We start from the raw sequence: 21,917 nt of genomic DNA, 5'->3' as shown, positions 1-21,917 counted from the left end.
ACTTCTCATGAAGTTTGACCTCAATAAGTTTTCATGAATGGGCTTGCTTTCGAATGCAGTTAAATGAAATTTTTTTCCTAATTTATCACCAGTTGACTTGTATTTAGTTCAGAACAATGATTATCTAATTAGAGTCACTCATCCTGGCAGAGGAAAGACCCACATAGATTGGTTTGTTGTCACAAGATAAATAAATATTCAGTATTTTGGATAGGGACCTTCAGCTTCTATCACTTGATAATGTTAGCAGCATAATTTGAAGATACTGAGTCTTTCAGAGTCCACTGATAGGTAAATAACCTCATTTCAGGTATTCTGGAGTTGCAGTGCAGGATGGATGACCCCTTTTGAATACGTCAGCCAGTTCTTCATTTATTGCATATATATTATTAGCTTGATTTGCCCTTGGTCAAGGACGAGAAGCCAAACTTTATAATATGTGGGGCTTTTAGGAGCAAAATAATCACAAATGTAAGCCCCTGTGACTATAAAAAATTAGGAATCTTCCCTCCTCCTTATTGTTGAAATAAGAGGAGTGATGGGTTTAAGTCTCAAAAATTCTGCCTTCTTTACTCTTCTTTTTCTTCTTTTCTTTCATTCTTCTTTCTTAGTTTCTAATTACTTCTGAGTGATAATCAGGAGGACCATTCCCCCCAGCTCTTACTTTCTCTCAACAGTGTGAAAACTGACCTGTAAGGAATTAAAAAGTAATTAGGTAACTATAAATTATTAAAGTATCCAGTTTATAGTTTGAGGTATTTCATGCCCAATACATCAGTTATACTTTTCTTCTCTGAAGTACATTATATCCAATTCACTTGTGCACTTTTTCATCTTTAATTTATGCTAAAAAGATTTCTTTCACTTTTACTTTGTTCTAGATGCAGCTATGGGGGTGTTGGTCTTATTTCTTACACAGCTCAGGGCGCTCAGTGGTTCTCACGCACCACATGCCACCTTGGCCCGTGTGTCATAGTTACATGTAGTTCAACACCCCCCCCCCCCCCGCTTTGTTTCCTACTCAGGAAAGAATGTCTAAATTCAGGGGAATGAGAGAGATGGGGATTCATTTTGAAGCCGTTTGAGTGTTTAAAAATATCACCATTATTTAGTGCAGGGGTTCATATGATTGCTTGTAACAACCGTGACGACTAACTGATCTTGATGTTCTGGTGAGCCAGGATGTTTCTGAGCATATAAAGGTAAATAATGAGGGATTATAAAGGGGAAAAAAAAAGGCCTAGTGACAGAGGTAGGATATACCCGAATAATGGTAATTCAAGGGAAAATGTAGTGTCATTAGCAATTTAAAGTCTAGTGGATTTCTGGGAGGGAGAGATTAGTTTGGAGGGTTATCAGTGAAGACACACAATATTTGTAGTGGCTACATGTCACCTACATGGGAAAGAAATCATATGTGAATGTAATTATTCTGAACCCCAAAGCCACATATATATACACACCATTCATTAATTTTATTCTTGATATTCTGTTTTCTCTTTGAATATTAAAATTTTATACACACACATACATAAAGGCACATACACTTAAATGCATTCATACATAATTAAATAGCATAGTCAAAATCCTTGAGACTAAAAGGTATATTTTTCTCCAGGCACTGGCAATCACTTTGACCTCTCCAGTTGGTATAGCTGCTTGGCTTACAGTTTTCAGTTGTTTTTTTTTACTATTTTAAAAACGTGTAACCTAAACAAAGATAGGATCACAAGGTTGGAGTAGGATGATTCTGAGCTGACCTCCTCCCATGGACACACCCACACTACAACTGTATATGGAATGACTCTCTCTGAAGACTCTTCCTGAAGACTAGCAGAACAGCTCTGCTATTCTAAAAAGAAAAATCCACTCTGAGAAGGACAGGCAGTGTAGAGACACAGTAGGGATATTCCTAACACAGAGATTCTTCCTGAGGAGCAAGGAGGTCCAGCCCCACACTGGGCAACCACTCGTCCTGGGAACTGCCCTGGGAAGACAGGCTCTAACATGTGGCTTTAGAAGTCACCAGGGCTCAACTGTAGGTAAGCGGAGGGCTAAGGAAAACTGGGACTCTGCTGTTAAGAGCTCATGCACAAACTCACTTGCTCCAAGACCCTGTTAGGGAGGCAGGGGTTTGGAAAATACCAGGGCCATCCATGAAGGATAGATTTGTTAACTACTTTTAGTCAAAGCGGCAAGGATTGGTAGGAAATTTCTCTGGGAATGGAAGCACTGGAGGGCCCCATTTTTCTTTTTTTCTACCTAGCAGGTCTGTCTCTTGTGCAGCCATTTCTGATATTCTCCATCTATGTTGGCAAGCACTGTTCAAGCCCCCATCCCCCATCCTGCATTCCTCTGCAGATTGACCCTAGCAGGCATCCCTCCAAAGCAGCTCCTGCCCTGATGAGCAGCCTTGGCTGGGACTGGCAATCCTGCAAAGTGGCACCCATTCTGCCCCCCACAGGCAGCTCCTGTCCCAGCAAGAAACTTTGTCCAGAACTGGCATCTCTGTCCAGCGGATCCTACCTCACCGCATTCAGCAAAAGGCCTTGGCAGAGACCTCTATCTGTGTCCCATCCCCTGCCCTGCTGCACCCAATGTACAGCCTCAGCATGGATCAAAACCCCCACCAAGCAGCTGCCACTCAGGGAGACAGGCATTCCCCCCCACCAGCATGCTGCAGCAGTCGTGGCCAAGTCTCACAGCCAGCCACACCAGGCGCTAGCCCTACCCACTGGCATAGCCGTGGTCAGGATTGTCAGTCATCTGTACTGGGGTCAGGGCCCACCCACTAGTGTGATCATAGTAGTCATGGCAGGGCATGGCAGCCAGCCAGGCTGGGGACTAGCCCCTTCTGCCAGCTATCACAGCCTAGCCACTCCAGGAGGGTATACACTGCCCACTCAGAGAACACCCCTGGAACCTGGGCCTGGTGACTAGGGGGTATTGCGCTTCTGGGTCCCATAGGAAACTTTCTGTATAAGGTCACTCCTTTAAGACCAGGGGACTGAAGTGACCTATGGATAACACATACAAGCAAACACAGAAAGTCAAGCAAAGGTATATGCTCCAAATGAAAGACAGAACCTCGGAAAGAGAACTAAATGAAACAGTGATAAGCAGTGTGCCTGGTAAATAATAGTTTATAATAATGGTCATAAAGGTGTTCAACAGACTTGGGAGAAAAATGAGTGAACCCAGTAAAAACTTCAACAAAGAGAAAAAAATATATAAAAAAAGAACCAATTAGAGCTGAATATAGTAACTGGATTGAAAAATACACTGGAGGGAATCAATAGCAGATTAGATGATGCAGAAGAACAGATCAGTGATCTGAAAGACAGGTTAGTGGAAATCACTCCAGCTGAACAGCAAAAAGAAAAAAATTTTAAAATCAGGGTGGTTTAAGGAACCTTTGGAACAATGTCAGGCATACTAACATTCCCATTATAGGGGTCCCAGAGGAGAAGAGAGAAATAGGCAGAAAACTTATTTGAAGAAATAAGAGCTGAAAACCTCACCAGCCTGGAGAAGGAAACAGACACCTATGTCTAGGAATCATAGAAAGCCCCCACCAGATGCATTCAAAGAGGTCCATACCAAGACACATCATAATTAAAATGTCAAAAATCAAAGATAAAGAGAATCTTAAAAGCAGCAAAAGAAAAGCAGCTAGTTACATAGGGTGCTCCTGTAAGACCATCAACTGATTTTTCAGTAGAATAATTTGCAGGCCAGAAAGGGAGTGGCATGATAGATTCAAAGGGTTGAAAGGAAGAAGCTACAATGAAGAATAACCTACCTGGCAAGATTATTCAGAATTGAAGGAAAGGTAAAGTTTCTCAGCCAGAAATTAAAGGAGTTCATAAGCACTAAACCAGCCTTAGTAAGAAATGTCAAAGGGACTTTTTTTAATGGAAAAGAAAAGGCCGTAAATAAATGTTTTATCCCATAAAATATTGGGACCCCCCATATGGGTTTAATTGCCACTCATGCAGCTCATCCTGAAGTGATTTATAAGCCACAAAAATAACTGCTTCCTCTTCTATCTATATAGCATTGGTATTTTTGGAAATTGGGTTGCCTGTGCCAAGTTTTATTTGTAGATAGAATGAGAACTGTTAAATGATCTATCAGTTCACAAGAAATCTTTGTTCCTTTATTAAGAGCATACCAGATAACTAATTCTCTATAGAGTTTTCAGTAACTTATACTTTTGAGGCGGCATACACTTATTTCAGATACTCAGAAGTTTCCTTCTAAAAAGACCATAGGAACATGTTTTTCTTTGCTCTCCCTCCTTCCTTTGACTGGACATAGCATTTGATAAATTGATGAGGATTTTTATCAAAATGAAGACTTAAAAATTTTCTTATTAAAATGAAGATTTTACTCAGCACAAGAAATAATCTGGATGTTTATCAATAATGAAATGATTGAGTATATTGCATTATACATTTTTATTTTGGAATATACCATGGTTATTACAAAATGGGAACAGTCAAGGTGGATTGACTTAGATGAGCATGATCTATGCAAATTAAAATTTCTAAATGGCTATGTTTACTGGTATATTTGTATATAAAAAAAGACACAGAGTGATACAGTCCCTAAGGATATTTTAAAATTAGTCAAAGGAAAGGCAAACAGGTTAGAGGGGCATGATTATTAACAGAAGAGAATTCAGAAATAGTTGTATACAGATATAGTAATTTAGTGTAGGATAAAAGTGTCATTTCAAAGGAGTGGGAGAAAGCTGGATTATTTAATAAATAACTCTGGCAGAATTTGGCTAGTTATTTGGGTAAAAAAGTATAAGGCTAGACCCTTATCTCCTTTATCAGAATCTCTATCTCCTGAGTTACAGATTGATTAAATATTAAAATTATTTTTTATAATGAAGTCATGCAGGTTCTGGAAGGAGTTGTTTGAGATTTTTTTAAATTTAGAAATGAGGAAGACCTAAGCATGACCCTAAATCCATAAACGGTGAAGGACAGAGGATAAATTTGCCTGTGCCGTATTGTTTTAAAGGCTTCTGAACTGGATGAATCTAGAAACTTTATGAAATCCTAGTTTTAGCAACATGGCATAACAAATTTATTGATACCACTTTGCAAGCATTTGGACCAATTCACACTTACACTGACCCAAAAGGCTACTGTTGTGTGATTTCAGCAACTGTGTTTGTGTTTATAACTGTCCGTATGAGCCATTCAGTAAATCGATAACATTATTTGAATGTTGGCATGAGTATGTATAAACAATGATTTGTACATTATTACTTAAAATGAATGAATGAGAACTATTAAGCTAGGAAAATACCTGAGGGAATGCATATACGAAACTGACGTGTAGTTTACCTCTAGGCTGTGGGGCTAGTATGATGGAGAATACAAACCTCATTTTGTGCTATGTTCACCTTCATAAACTATGAATGTGTATTGTTTTTTATCATTGAGAAAAAGCTTTTTTTTTTTTTTTTTAATTTTTTTTTAAAAAGTCACCTAAAAGTAACATAGAATTTGGGGCTTCTGAAGATTTTCTCACATCCATAGGCTGGCGACTGCTTAGCTGTTTGAGCCAGCCACCTCTCAAGGGAAGAGCAACAGCAAAAAGCCTGGGAGCAAAACTTTGTTACCAGATTCTGGTGCCCATGAGATGGAGAGGTGCAGGAATGCCTGTGATTTGTTGTATCACGGATGGGTGCAGAGGGTGCTCATCTTGCTAGGTGACCTACGTGACTTCATGCGCTGGGTCCTTGGAGGCTGCACACTCTTAGTTTTTAAAAATCGTGTGTCTTGTGAAATGGTTTTTTAAAAATCCAAAACATTTGACTCTTACAAAGTATTCATTTTATTTAATAATGCTCCAAGCTCAGATTTATCATAGTGTAGAATGCAAAATTCATGTAAATTACTGTAATAAAAGAGGAGCCATTGGAGAATGTATGGAGGGCCACCTCTGGGAGTGCCTGTTCTCTGGGCACCGTCTCTTCACGTTCTTCTGATGCACCACTTTGAGCAGCCCTACCCTGAGTCAGTGTGAACAGGTGACAGTAACTTGTAATCCTCCTGCTGCTTTGTTTGGGTTTTGAGTTCTGAAGTTATGGAGTGGAAGGAAGTAGATTTCATAAAAGGCAAATTTTATTAGCTCCATTTAGCCAAGTGAAATGAATGTTTGATTATGTACTTAGAATTCATACTGAATCCAGTAAATGCCTGAGCTGGTAGATACTTTAGTCATTAAAACTGTAATCCAATTAAAGCTAAGGAAGCTAAATAAACAAATTTTAATCAAATTTACTTTGATTTCTCTCTGTTTCTCCCTTTTTTCCCTTACCACAGGTCACAGTAATGAAAGGCAGTAATAGAAATAAAGATCATTCAGCAGAAGGAGAAAGGGCTGGAAAACGACCAAAACGAAAGTGTCTTCAGTGGCACCCACTGCTAGCAAAGAAACTGCTGGACTTTTCAGAAGAGGAGGAGGAGGAAGACGAAGAGGAGGATATTGATAAGGTAATTCTTCTGTTTAATAGAGAAGTTTTGACTGCTCATTCCAGAAATGACAGTGATCAGGGGTGGTGAGAATGATGCATTTCTAAAAGTCTGTGTAACTTGAATCCTATTGAACTACTCGGTTTACTTTTTTTTACCGCAGATATCAATGACTCCCTGAGGTATCTGTACTTCCTAGTAGTCGAGACAGAAACAGAGCTGTCTTCGATAGTCTGTCAATTAGCTAATGATTTTCAGGTAATAACCGTAATACTCAAATGCAGAGGAGATGGGGGGAATTCATAAAATTTGTTGTGCTCCCCTGGCACCCACCCCATGGCTCCTCTGGCTTCTCCCTCCACTTCAGTCTAACCTTGAAGGCAGCCTCAGAGCTGCCCAGGCCCTCACCTCTGCCTCAGCCTTCATGGCATCTGGCATTCCTCACCCCTACCAAGCCTCCTTGGTCATTCGGTCTTCCACATCCCCCTTTCTCTTCTCATGCTTGAGCCAGTTCTTACTCAGAAAGTCGCACAAGCAGGCAGGTGACATTAGAAAGCCACACATTCCTCCAAGTCTTGGCATAAGTGGTTCCTCCTCCGCCCCATTCAGCCTTCAGGACAAGGACTACTGCCCCAAGAGATGGGACCTTCTCATCGCAGGTATCTCTCCCACCCAGTGCATTCCAAGTTCGGGGGTTTTCTTCCTGGCATTTACCATTTACCTTGTATTTAGCTGTGTACTTGTGTATGTCTGTCTTGCCAGACTAGAATGTAAGCTGGGGAAGAGCAAAGTCTTGCCCCGAATGTCCTCCTGTTTGACCTGGTGCCTGGCACAGAGCAGGTTTTGAATAGATGTATGGTCATTAGAAGAATCAGTGAGTACATATTTTGTGTCACTATAACTTTTATAAACATGATTTAGTGTTCTTCAGGCCTTTGACATCCATTCAGTCTTTTGTTCTAGGCTTGGGTCAGCTTCCAAGAAACCATGTTTTCTGCTTTTCCTGTTTCTCACACATCTTACCTGGATACTCTTTATGGTCTCTCTCACTGAGCTTTTCCTACTCTTTTACATAGAAAATGGAGGCCGCCTGAAGTGACTCCTTCAGCTTCCTCTGCTCACCCACACACTTGCTTCACTTCTTGCCCATCTTTTCCTCCTCCTTTCCTTTTCTAGAGAAAGCAGTGTTATTAATTCTGTGTGAGGAAACTGCCAAGTTTATCCCGATCTGATCATTCTGACACAGTGTTGGTCCCATGGTCCTTGAGGCGGTCTCCTGCTTTACTCCTCCCGCAGCAGGCACTCCTCTGTCTGTCCCAGGATCTCTGTTTTCTCTCCCAGCCACAGCTTCCTAGCTTCCTTCAGCTGATGCCCCTCCATGATTCTGCCCTCAGGTATTGGTGTTCCCTGGGCTTCTTAATTTCTCGCGCCGTCTGAACCTGTGTCTCAAACCCTGCACTTGTGGTTTCAACTATGTACTTGATATCTCCACTTAGATCTTAGGTCAGAGCCTCAGTTCGTATGTGTTCAGAATGAAGCTTTGAAGTGCACCTTCCTGCGTCTTCCCTCAGTAAGTGGGGATCCCCAACTTTCATGTTGGTCACACCAGAAGCCTGGTCTCTCTCCTTTTGCTCAGGTCTCCTATCCAGCCATCAGAAGATTCTCAACCGTGCCTCCTGCGTGTGTTCTCAGCTTGACTTCTCCTTAGCAAGGCCACCATGGCCTCATTGGTCCACGCCACCACCGTTTCTGGTGCAGCTCAGTGTGTTCTGCCTCTGCCTGCTTCTGCTCTTGCCCTTCCACAGTCTCTTCCCAGCAGAGCAGCCAGAGGGATCCTTGCCAAATGAAAGGCTGTCTGTGCCACTCTTCTGCTTTATGGCTCTACCTGCACCACCTAGAAGAGTGCCTCATCCCTGTCAGCGGCCCAATAAACAGTTAAAAAGAGAAAGAATGAAGTGATTGAATTCCCTTCATTCTCCGTCCACACATGGTGATCTCATCCACTTTCCTAGTCTTGCCTCCTTGTATTCATACCTCAGTTCATTTCCCAACAAAGACTTCTGTGATGATAGCCACCTTGAATTTAGGCTCTCTGGTACAAATTGTTCTGCTCCCCACTTGATCTCATCTCTCTCATTGGAGAAAAAACATTCTCTGTTGTGTATGAAGGAGTCTTGCCACTGAAGCTAAAAACACTCTTACTTTTTTTTTTTTTTTTTTAAATATATAGATTTACTTATTTGTTCTAGAGTAGAGGGGATGGGCTGAAGGAGATGGAGAGAGAGTCTTAATCAGACTCCACACTGAGCAAGGAGCCCGACTGAGGGCTCTATCCCATGACCTCGATATCAAGACCTGAGCTGAAAACAAGTGTCAGATGCTCAACTGACTTGCCCACCCAGGCGCCCCAGCACTCTTCCTTTTTTAACTATTAAGTCCAGTTGCACACCAACTCTCTTGGTTCTGTGTCATAAATAAGTATTCTTTCTGTTCTCACTTTCCCATTCTCTTCATTATGGCCTTGATTCAGCCCTGTCTCCTTTCTTACCTGGACAGCTGGAATAGTCTCTTAAATGGTTCCTCTGGTTTGGTTTGCTTACACTTTTGGTATTATAATTCATGTTCTATTCTGTTGACAGGAGTTATCTTAAAATACAGAACTTGAAATGTCTTTCCTATGCTTACAACCACTCATGGCTCTCCATTGTATCTAGCTGTGGTTTCCATACCCTGATCTGGTATTCGTGTTGATTTGTTACAAGGTAGTATTTGGCCACTGGTGAAAGAAAAATTGAAGTCTAGATAGTTTTTCACTTTTATTTAATTTTATTTATTCATTTGCTTATTTACTTTTTGGTTAGTTAATTTAATGAAATAATTTTCACAATAAGTAGTAATTGCAAACATTTTTTAAAAGATTTTATTTATTTTAGGGGCACCTGGGTGGCTCAGTGGGTTAAAGCCTCTGCCTTCGGCCCAGGTCGTGATCTCAGGGTCCTGGGATCGAGCCCCATATTGGGCTCTCTGCTCAGCGGGGTGTCTGCTTCCCCCTCTCTTTCCGCCCGCCTCTTCCTACTTGTGGTCTCTCTCTCTCTGTCAAATAAATAAATATATTTTTAAAAAAAAGATTTTATTTATTTTAGAGAGCAAGCATAAGCTTGGGGAGGGGTGGAGGAAGAGGGAGAAGCTGAGTCCCTGCTGAGCAGAGGCTTGACTTGAAGCTGGATCCCAGGACTGACCCCGGGATCATGAAACTGAGCCAAGTCAGACACTTAACCCACTGAGTCACTCAGATGTCCTGAAAACTTTTTTTTTTTTTTTTTTTTTAATGTTCGTATTTGGCAAAATTATCTGTGGTAAAATATGATAACCTATGTTGTCCCAAGATTTTTTTTTTTTTTAAAACAGTCTGTAGCTACTCATAGGATTAAAAGTATGATTTTTTTTTTTTTAAATAAGACAGAGCACATTCTTCATAAAGTACATCCATACCTACTTCTACAACCACGTGTCCTGGATCTGTGTTCTAATGTTAGATGTACCAGTGCTACTGAACTGTTTATCAGTTAGTAGTCATAGATCCTTAATCCTTTCTACTTTTTTTGTATCTCCCCATTGCCTGCCTGACACATTCTGATTCATCTTCCAGAATTTAGCTCAGACAGCACATTTTCTGGGGAGACTTCAGTGTACTCTCATCCATCCACTGGTGCTTCATTATCACACTGGTTCCTTGTAATCATCATCGTACTGCTTTTTAATTCATTCGCTTTTATATCTTTCTTCCCTCACCAAACAGTAAGCTCCTTGGTCCAGGATCTTGTCTTATTTATCTTTTTTTTCCAGCTCTTGGCTTGAGTTTTATAATTTAGTAATGGAATCAAAAGTTATTCTTTTCTGAAGGGAAACTATAATTACTTCCTCAACCTACATAATATACTTTGTATGCCTTGATTTTTCTATAGCATTCTTAGATTCAGAATGCTAAATAAATAATCCCCCCAAATGCAAATCATTGCTAATAGTTGTGGACATAATGGGGAAGCTGAATCTATAGCCTTCACGCCCAATAGTGATCTCCCATGTATTTCCAAATCATAATAGCTATGACTTCAAGATTGTTCCACTGTACTGTTTTGTTTGAAGATAATGAATGGTTAATTAAGTGTATTTGTAATACTTAATTTAAACTTAAGAGACCTTTTAAACATACCCAATTGGATTAAGCCAGTGATTTGTCCTCAAGTGTCTGTAGCAGTTGCCCAGTAAACATGTGGTTGCCTTAGAGTAGTGGTTCTCAGAGTGTGATCTTCAGACCAGCAGCATCAGCATCACCTGGGAACTTGTTAGAAATACAATATCTCAAGCAAGGCCCACTCCAGGCCTACAGAATTGGAAACTCTGGGAATGGGACATAACAATCTCTGTTTTAACAAGACCTCCAGGGATTCCACTGCCCACTCAAGTTGAAGAACTTAGGCTCTACTATATAATGCAGACTAACAACTACTAACAATTGCAGACTAACAATTATTAACAACTAAAAACCAATCCTTGATTTTAACCGTGAAATAAGAAATTAAAGAGATTCTTTTAATAAGCCTTCTGGACTTCTGTTCACGGTTGCACTGTTTCCAAGAAATAGCACAGGATCATATTTTCGCTTTAGAAGATATTTAACAATCCTAATATATCCTGAGATTCGGTGATCAGGGGTATCTGCAGCCATGTGCAGGAAGCAGTGTAGGGGATCAGAAGCAGAAAGCTTACGCTATAGGCTAGGACACTGGAAATGACGATTACACAGATGGAATGGTTAGGTTTAGCACTTGGTAGGAGCTCTTGAAGACCTCGAGTTGAATGAAATGCTTAGGAAAAGGGAGGATTCAGAATCGATTTTGAAGGTTTAAGCCTGGGTGAATTTATTCCTCTCATCATAGCATTTCAGTAAACAAGAAAGGTTGATATTTACAAGCTTGAATATTTACTACATAGTTCCTCCTTCAAATAATGTTAAATGTCTATTTTGATTTTTATAGCAGGAGGTTCCACTTGCGGTGTACATAAAACATTGAATAGTCTGTATTAAATTTTTATTACCTACTTTCATGTTAAACATTTTCATATTACAAACTATAGAAAAGCACTTTCCAAAGAGGAGAAACAGCTGATATTCATGTATTTTTTTGTGAATGTTGTTGTTGTTCCTGAGACCCATATATCACAGAATGGGTTTCTATATTTATTGAGCAGTTAAGTAATGATGTTATATATATACCAGACATTGAGCTAGATGCTATGGTTGTAAAGGTAAAAGAGCTTTGGTCCTCAAAGAAATCACTGGTTAGTGAGGGGCAAAAATGTAAGCAGTCATAACATAATAATATATGCTATAATAGAGACATGCACAGGTTGCTATAGAAACTAAGCAGAATACATTGTAAGTTGGTTACCAACCACTAATAGTGGTTGTTGACTATTTTCTTTTCCAATTTGGAAGTTGTTTAGATGGAGCTAAGAAAAAACACAATTTGAAAACCAAAACTAACTGTTAAAGCAAAACTGTCCAGGATTTGTTAAACATCTGGCTTTTGTTTTGGTTGGTAATAGGTTCAACTTCTTGGGGCCGATGGCCTAGAGCAAGATGTTGGTGAGACTGATGATGAATCACCAGAACAGCGAGCCCGGAGACCAATGAATGCATTTCTCTTGTTTTGCAAACGTCATCGCTCCCTTGTACGTCAGGAACACCCCAGGCTTGATAACCGAGGTGCTACCAAGATACTGGCTGATTGGTGGGCTGTTCTAGATCCAAAGGAAAAGCAGAAATACACAGACATGGCCAAGGAGGTAGGTTACAATGACAAGGTTTTATGTTGGCTGTGAGCAAGCAATCCCATACTTCCAGTCTTCAGATATGGAGTCTCTACTGAAGGTGTAACAGCGCAAAGGTGAATCCTGGGATAAATCAAGTGTTAACCTGAAAACCTAAGAGCTTTGTTCCTATTCCTGAATTCCAAGTCCACCTTCCAGATGCTGGTGGAGGTGCCAAGAGCAATCAGTTGCCAGGTTTTTTCATTGTGTATACTCTACAGATTGATGTAAGGGGTTGGTTTTTATGAGTAGTTATTTATTATGAATGGGGTTTTAAAAAAAAAATTCTCTAGGATCCCAGCTTCTCCTGTCAGAATGTCCGTGGTAAAGACAACAGTCTTACGTTACTCTAGTTCAGTCATGGGAAGAAAGAGTCTTCATCTAGTTCTAAGCTAGTTCAGTCATGGGAAGAAAGAGTCTTCATCTAGTTCTAACACTAAGTAACCTTGTTACAGTATCTACGTCAATCACTGGGCTTCAGCCTGGGGTTTTTTTCTTGTTGTTTTTTTTTTTTTTTTTTTTTTTTTTTTTAAATGTTCTTAGAATGAGGAAATTGGGCAAAAAGTTACATCTCTTTCAGTTCTAACATTTTTTATTTTGTAATAAATACAGTTATTAAGAGATGCACTTTGATTTATTTCTGTTTTGTAGGTAGTGCAGCATGAATATCTAAAACCAGTGAAGGAATGAATGGCAGTGAAACATGATGTGTTAGGATATGTGCACGCATGTGCAGAAGGCAGAAGCACTCCCTGCAGGAAAGCTCTTCAGAGGGGGGACTTGGATCAGTTCTGACAGCAGGGGCTGAATTCCTTCAAAAATTGTCCACCAGTCTGTTTTTTAATTACTCTGAAATTAATGGGAGTTCATAATGCTTTTAAAACGTATTGTGTAATGGATTTAGCAAGTGAAGGAAAAGCAAAGCAATAGCGTTGTGGTTAAACTTGAAAGAAGTAATTCTCACATTGTTCCTTCAGTATCATAACTTGCAAACAGTCTTGATTCATGAAAACCCCTGCCACCCAAACATTTGGTAAAGTTCTATGAAAAGAACCAGCAGGGGACAAAAATACAGAGTTTCAAGTGACACATTTTATTAGACATCTCAGTGTGTGGAAAAATAGTTCTTTTAATTGCTTTGGTTTTATTGAGTTTTTTAACAGGCTAATATGTAACATAAAAATTTCTTATGCAGTGTTAAAGGATATTTGAATCCAGAGTGTATGATTAGCCTAGTTGTTATGTAATTAATGATCACATAAGACTTTGTGATTTGGCTGTTATTAAAGATAAGATTTTGACTATGTAATGGTATCTGGAAATTTAAAAAAAAATGTTAAAGATATTATTTATTTGAGAGAGCCAGCTAGAGAGAGCACAAGCATGGGGGAGAGGAAAAGGGAGAGAGAGAGGCAGCTTCCCGTTGAGCTGGGCTCCATCCCCGGACCCCAGGATCATGATCAGAGCTGAAGGCAGACACTTAGTGGACTGAGCAAGCCAGGTCCCCTGGGTATCTGGAAAATTTAAAATCAATTCCAGTAACCTACATGATTTTAAATGTTTCAGTAGATTTCAGCTAGTGTAATAGTAATTAACAGCATTTTCCCATTAAATAGCCTTAGATTTTTCTTTAGTCCTATGCTTATGTGATAAAATAAACAGTTACCTGAAACCTCATAGGGAACCACATTAGCTTCCTATAATTAAACACTTGAGTTCAGTTTTGAATTGCTGTTTTTTGATAACACGCAGCCTGTCCCAAGTACATTGTTTGCCTTTTCTTAAATACTGCTAATTTACAAACCCAATAGGTGGCCACTTTTAAGAAGAGGAAGTATTATTTTCATACAGGAAATCTCTAACTAATTACTTAATTAAGCTCGCAGTATTTGCCAATGTGGCACCCGGAATGAAGTCTGTTCAGGTGGCCTCCACAATCTTCCGTACGTGGGGGCGGGTCTTCCACCCTGCAGGCTGCCTTCTTTACAGCTGCTGTTAGGAAATGCTGTCTCATTTCTAGTCCGGTGTGGAGGGTTCAGCCACTTTCAAAATCATGATATAATTGGTTTCTAGTCATAAGTGATACTGACTTATTCAATGTGTTTACTACATGGTTTCGAAATTAAGGTGCAGGCCATTGTGCTGGTGCTTTTTGTATTAATACTGCAGTCTTCATTGCAACGTCAGTTTTAGCAACCAAAAGCTTAGTTGAGGGGCACCTGGGTGGCTTTGTGGGTTAAGCCTCTGCCTTTGGCTCAGGTCATGGTCTCAGCGTCCTAGGATCAAGCCCCACACCGGGCTCTTTACTCAGTGGAAAGTCTGCTTCCCCCTCCCTCTCTGCCTACTTGTGATCTCTCTCTCTCTCTCTGTCAAATAAATAAATAAAATCTTAAAAAAAAAAAAAAGTTTAGTTGACGGACTTCAGTGTACCATGTCTGTGGTGGTTGCTAATGATGAATGAGGTCTCGGCTCTGCAAGGTTCTCCCACCCAGGCAGTCTTTTTTTTTTTTCTTTTCTTTTCTTTTTTTTTTTAAACTTCTGTAATGTTTTCATTTCAAACACCAGATTTTAATTATGTTCTCTATAGGAATAAGACATATTCTTCTTTCAGAATAGTTTTTTGTGTGAATGTGAATACTTAAAACAGATATTTTCTTAAAAGAAGTGAGTAATCAGTAATACAGCCTGGAAGGGTTTATTATTTTAACCTGTTAAAACTTTCTGTGATGCTTTTCTTGCTCCTCATTATCTTTTAGTGCATTTGGTGAGCGCAAACAGCCATTCTGGAATTTGTTTTCAATTTCTTGAATTATTGCCCAGTACCCATTTGCATTGTGGGTGGGGGGAGAGGTTGAATGAGGGTTTCATGCTGTCTGATGAATCTCACTAGAGCAATAACTGGTTATAAGTAATGTAAAAAATACCATCTTAAGGCTATAACGTGGGTCATTTTCTTAAATTCAGCGATGCGTGTGATGGTGCAGGGTTGTGGATGTTCCCAGGCTCTGACTTCTGACTGTGGGACTGCAGGGTAGGAGATGCAGGAGCAACCTAACTTTTCCCTTTAATGTCATACGTTCTCACTCTTACAAATACAGGAACACAAATCTTCATTTTTGCCTAGGATATTGCTGGAACCTTCCACTTGTCATTTAAACTACTGATCAGAATTAATCAGTTTACAGTCAGTTTAGAAGATCACCTGTCTAGTCTTTCAGGAAGAGTAGGGTAGGTGCCAAGGAGAGGAGAAGATCTGGAAAGTCAAACAGTTTTGAATGACTTTATAATACCCCCTCCCTTCTTTTTTGTAGGATGAGAGGCATAAGGCAGAATGCATGTATTTATTGATTGATTGGTTCATTCCAAGCTTGATGTTTTACAGAAGCACAGACACATAAAGTCAGTTACGATTGTCCCCTTTCTTCAGAGCGGGGATTTAATAAGGCTCTTTGGAGTCGGTATCTTGACCATTTTGGCACTGGGATATTGTTGCCTCTTTGATTCTAGCATTCTTTTACTATGTGATTCTCACTTGGATGCCTGCAAGGTAAGAGGTTTAAGTAATTATGTTAAAAATGGTAGCAATAAAATGTCACAGGTCTAATGGGAAAGGTCTACTTGTGCTGCTGGGGTGGGTGTTAGTGGGGATATTTCAGAAAAGGCTTTATGGAGTTGAAAGAACCTGTCCTGGGTGTCAGTAGAGGATTCAGAGAGGAAGCAGGGATAAGAGCAGATGTGAGATAATAACAATTTCAGGAACAAGAAAGTTTGTTTTACCCTGAGCCTAGGATATGTGTAGGACACTAATAGGAAATGATGATGTAAGACAAAAATCATGAGACCATGCTGACAAGTTTGAAGGTTCATTTGTATGGAATAAAACCGCTACGGAATTACATGCAATAAAAATAACCTGAAGGTAACTATAATAACCTTTTGTATCTGTTGCCATCAGTACCCTAGGAAAGATACTCATCACCACAAAACTCCATGGAGTTTTAGTGATTAATTCTTTCTTTGTATTTCTTAAAGATATAACCGAACTATTTATTCCTTTGCTTTGGCTTTATTAGAAATGGATTCTTCTCCAAAGAAGGCAGACTCTTGTATTCTCATATATTATAACTCTAGGGAATTTTTGTTTCCCGTCACACATATCACACTTTCCAGTGTCTGTGTTCTTACAGGACGATGCCTTGGCATCGTGCACACCCCTAAACTAGAGTAGCACCTCATTTTTCCAGCATCCTTGAAGAACTGCTGTTACACATAAGTGATTTCCAGGTAGATGAAACTTGGCTGTTCCCTTAAACATTTTATTTTGTGTATTTATCCTGAAACTTTACTTAAATTTTTGTTTATATACTTCCTTACTTTAAGCATTTGGATTGCCTTTTGAATGTTTTTGAAGATTTCAAACCATTGTTTCCAAACAATAATTATTTTATAATTTGTGATTTGGCGAGACAGTTAAGATATAGTCACATTTTTCTCTGTACCGTAAATGATTCTTAAATCTTCTTTTGGATTTCCTCTTTGCTTTTCCATGAGTCAGTCTTTTGGGTCCACCTTCAACTGTTAGTTGACGTTGCCGTCCTCTGTCAGCCACTCTTGGCTACATCTAATGACATGACTTATTCTATATGGGATTTTCTGAGTATGACTTACTAGGTGCCCCACTACTTTGAGGGGATGTGGACAGTAAAACCAAAGACTCCATGGTTCATTGGGAGGTCTTGTTTTTGAGACCTTTTCCGGTCCTGTGTTCCAGATATCAGGACTTTCTTACTGCATTTATTTTATTTTTTTTTTAAGATTTTATTTGTTTATTTGAGAGAGAGAGAGTGTGTGAGCCTGAATGGGAGGGGCAGAGGGAGGAAGGTGAGAGAGAATCCTCAAGCAGACTCTTGCTGACCTCAGAGCCTTTCCTGAGGCTCAGTTTCACGACTCTGAGATCACGATCTGAGCTGAAACCGAGAGCTGATGCTTAACTGACTGAGCCGTCCAGGTGCCCCTTTCTGACTGTATTTAAAAAAATATTTAAGTGTTTATTTTTGAGATGGTAATAGACAGTTTTTGAATATTGCTGTATTCTGCCCAGGGTTCTTTTATAAATATTTCTAGCTCATTCAGTCCTCAGAATAATCCCAGGAGGTAGATTTTTTCTTCCCCCACGACAACTGAAGATGAAGACACTGAGGACACTGAGGCCCAGAACAGTGCAGTGACTTTATCCAAGGAAGCAAGTTAATAGTAGTAGAGCTTGAGTTCTCGGGCTTGGCTTTCCCCCTTCTCAGACCTTTCTGAGTTCCCACCTCTATAGAGTGTCTGTCAGGATGCCCGCCCTGCCCTCATAGGGTTGAGTAAGATGCAGTTAAGCCAGCGCGTATATATGCACGCATTCCACCAAGTTTAAAACGCTCTACCAGTGGCAGTTTTTGTCATTTTCCCGATGAGCAAACTGAAATTTGTTTGTATTTGATCCTTCTCTATCAAGTGATTAGTTATTTTTATTAGGACCTGTTAACACAGTGAAGGGCTGCTGAAATGCAAAACCCAAACCCCAGAACCAACAAAGCCGGTTATATCGTTTGCCTAACTTGGCAGACACTCCAGTGTGATTGATAGCCTCTCATGAGAGATGTTCAGCCGAATGAGCGAACTACTTGATTTCAGAAACACCAGTCCAGTTAGCTAGTAAACACTGACATTTAAATGTTCAAATCAAATAAGATTATAAGGACTTTATAAGGAAGCCATAGCTTATGATGAAAAATAGATCCCACAGGGAGTGATACATGGAGAATTTAAACTGAGTCTCTTAAAACTCATTTTGGTGTTAGTTTCAGGTATTAATTTTTTGGATTGATTGAGGGACCTAATACACCAGTATCCTATAGGTTGCTACTGTAGTAAATCTTGATTAGTTTAGAATTGGTTATCATTCAAGGGATATAGATAAAAATTACCTTTTGCATTGTTTGAAAAATTATAAATTCATGCTCTAAATTATTTTGTAAGGAGAAAGTATGAAATTTTAAGGAAAATACTAAACCTTAGCGAACACACTTTTTTAAAAAGAAAACTTACACATTTTACAATTCAAATTAGTTAACATGTGAATTTATTAATACATTTTCAGAAATGCAGATAATGTTTTTTTTCCCCCAGATCCATATCTACTTTTCCCCGAGGTAACAAAATTACATTTTAAAGGAAATTCTGAAATTTGATTTTTTTTATTAGTGCTAATTAAACTGACTTTTCTCCTGGTTTACCTAAATTGGGGAGTAAAATTGTCCTTTTAAAAAAATTTATATATGAGAATGAACTATTGTTGCCCTGGCGATCCTTACAGCCAATTTAGGTAATCTTATCTACAGCCAACTCAGTTTTTTCTTTATAACTTTTCTATAGTGAAACTGAACAATTTCCTGGCTGCTTATTCAAGTCACTTTTTGAAGTATATAATTTTTATTAGATTAGCTTTTAGCATGCAAGTCATGCAGGTTCGTGTATAGCTTAAAATATTTTTGTTCTGTCAAAACCATAAACTGAATTCCATGTTCTGTCACATAATACAGTCTAATTTTCTGCCCATTAGAAGTATCTAGTAAAAATAATTCAGATCAGAGTGCTATCGAGTTTTATTATCTAAATGAACGGTTTTAGACTTAAAGCTCCTCAAACTAAGAAAGTACAGATTAGTGACACTTGTCAAGCCTTGCCCTCTCCTCTTCCCACCCTTATATAATGTGATTTCTGCTGCCCATGTGAAGAGGTACAGCTGTCTCAAAATTTATTATGTAAGGGGTCACTTACACCCCTGCAGAGTTACAACATAAAAAATGTGCTGTATCTGTTTTTTAAAAATCAGATACTTTTTTCTATATTCTCTCCTCGTGGTTCTGGTAGGTTGTGTTTTGTTTGTTTTTAATCATGGTGGCATTTCTCATGTCTGTGCCAGAGTCAGCTGTCTTTATTTGTATAGACATTTCCAGTGTTCCTTACTCCTGGATGTCTCCAGGCTTGCCATTCTCTTTTCACTATGTTGAGAAAATCTAGATCATAATAATAGCTAGAAATATTACTGGATTTTAGATGCGCCCCCCCCCTTAAAAACAAGTTATTGGAGAATAGTTAATATATTTTTCATTAACATTAAAGTGCTTTTTAAGGTCAGATTTTCATTCTTATAAAGGATCCAGAATGGTATTTAATGTTGAGACCCAGTTTTTAAAAGATTAACATAAATGGAGTATTGTTTTTTGGTATATAATAATGTCACTGTCATATATGAGGTAGATAAAATACCATGACAGAGTGTGTATTTAAACCATTACTGAATAACGGTGACTTACTATTATTGCTAATAAAGTGTTAACGGTGGTTGGGAGTTGGAAATTTTGAAGAAAAAAAATGGAAACCATCAGGTGAATTTTTATTTTAATGGAAGATTTTTGAAAATCAGTATTTTTTAGCAAGAGGTTATTTATCTACAAGATTGGACCAATAGCCCATGATCGATGTTTCTGGTTAAAAACAGGCTCCCCTCTCGCTCACAGCATGAAGAGCCCTGCCCTAGAGATCCAGATGGATGGGGCCATCTCTTTGGCCCTTTAAATTCTGTAATGATGGATTTTAGTCCACATAGTTGACCAGAATGCTAACAGTTTTACTCAGCTATTTGCTTCATGCTATATATACTGTCATTCTTCATTTCTCCCTTACTCAGGCTTCTCTGTAATCCTTTTCCTAATAACCTCATCACAACAAATGATTAAGCTTTTCTGTTGTTTCTTATAGTTGAATCAGAGCAAGTGATTGATGAGGTGTCCAGTTCCAAGGACAGAGAGACATCCTCATACCCTGAGGCTCTTTCTGCCTCCGCCTTCACTTGGTGTTCAAGAGTGTCTTTATGTGAAGCTTTAAATTCCTGGAAGCTTTAAATTCCTAAAGGACAAGGACTGTGTGTTACTCTTTTCTCTTTCTCCCACATTCTTAATGCTTTTGCTCAGTATATTTCTGATTGAGCTAATGAATGTTGTCTTGTTATTGCTCATTTACATTAAGTTTAAGGATCTGAGAGATTAATATTGTAATCCAGTTACAGAGTATTGACCTTCCTAGTGAATTCTCAGCTCTCATTGTCTATAAAACCCCACATCCTCCCGGCCATTTTCTCGACTTCTGTTCTTCAACCCGTAGGGAGCTTCCCTCTTTTACAGATTCTTTGGAAAACCATCTTTTGTGCCTGAACTAGGTGAAGGCTGATGAACCATGCATAAAAAAAAGAATGTTTGTGTGAGTAATTGTGGATTGTAAACAGTTGAAAGGCAGAGACTTTAATTCATGCTCTTAACTGGTGTCTGTCATCTAATCCAGCATCTTTCACAACCAGGACTTCTTGAAAAATTCCAAATGTTTTTAAATTTCTCATGACAAATGTGTTAATTTGTTTGAAAGTCTTTCGTCATTTTATGGAGCGGTGTCCTTTGTCCAGATGACTGTTCATCTGACAAACCAGCCCGTGTGCCTTTTCTTGGGACACAAAAATGATGCCTGTGTCTATTCCTCCATTTTCACCTCACCCTACCATTTGTCACTTTCCACCTTCAGACAGGAGGCGAGGCCATTTGTCTGCTTCAGCTCTGTGTGTAAATCCCCCATACAGGTGAATGCACTAGAGCAGGGAGTCTCTTATATCATATTTGATGCCTCCAGAGTTACTCTGCTATGTGATGGTAAATTCTAGTTTGGCTCTGGCCTTGAATCCTTAATTTAATTATTTTTGTAAGAAAAGTGGAACTGTGTTTTTCATTATTTTGTGCTTACCTTCCTTATACATGTACCCATGTAGCAACATGCAGAGGTACAGCTTTTAGGTGTTTTTATTTTTGTTTTGTGGTTTTTAAAGCTTATTCAGAAAACTTGGGTTAAGGGGCTCCTGGGTGGCTCAGTGGGTTAAGCCTCTGCCTTCAGCTCAGGTCATGATCTCAGGGTCCTGGGATCGAGCCCGGCAGTGGGCTCTCTGCTCAGCAGGGAGCCTGCCTCACGCCCCTCCCCACCCTGCCGCCTACCTTTCTCCTACTTGTGATCTACCTCTGTCTCTCTCTCTCTCTCTCTCTCTCTCTCTCTGTCAAATCAATCAATCAATAAATAAATCTTTAAAAAGAAAAAACTTGAGTTAAGATAATTTGGGGATAATTCTAAACCATTGATTATTAACACTTGCATTATATTACCTACAGTACAGTTTTCATTTACATGATTTAAAGTGGAAAAAAGCAAAGTTTATTTGGATTATATACACTTTGTTATACCAAGGATAAAAGAATCTTTTTTCCTCTTGCATAAATAAAAAGTTGTTTGGAATGTATACTAAATTAGTTTACACATAGAGCAAGCATTTTAAAGGGCAAGCTTATGGGATTGAAACAATTGTATTGATTTAATAAAGTTTTTAGCAGGTAGCAATATGGAATATTTGAATACATAGAAAATACATTTTTATTAGATTAGATAGCTTTTGGCAATGTATAATGA

General features: G+C 39.0%; 1 protein-coding gene across 5 annotated transcripts in view; it reads left to right on the top strand.

Annotated features, from left to right (window-relative positions):
• Positions 1–21,917, top strand: part of LOC111147612 (BBX, HMG-box containing) — a 278,763-nt gene that overhangs the window by 168,502 nt on the left and 88,344 nt on the right. For all 5 annotated transcript variants that reach the window (XM_022503790.1, XM_022503808.1, XM_022503800.1 and 2 more), the window contains exons 4-5: positions 6,348–6,518; positions 12,108–12,347. In XM_022503790.1, coding sequence (XP_022359498.1) covers positions 6,357–6,518; positions 12,108–12,347 — 402 coding nt within the window. In that variant the 5' untranslated portion in view covers positions 6,348–6,356. The remainder of the gene's footprint in view (positions 1–6,347; positions 6,519–12,107; positions 12,348–21,917) is intronic.

The sequence above is a fragment of the Enhydra lutris genome, unplaced genomic scaffold (genome assembly GCF_002288905.1).
Source record: "Enhydra lutris kenyoni isolate GAN:26980312 unplaced genomic scaffold, ASM228890v2 scaffoldscaffold2, whole genome shotgun sequence".
In the NCBI taxonomy this organism is placed as follows: Eukaryota; Metazoa; Chordata; class Mammalia; order Carnivora; family Mustelidae; genus Enhydra; species Enhydra lutris.
The sequence above is the reverse complement of the archived record's forward strand: the minus strand, read 5'-3'. Positions and strand labels throughout refer to the sequence as shown.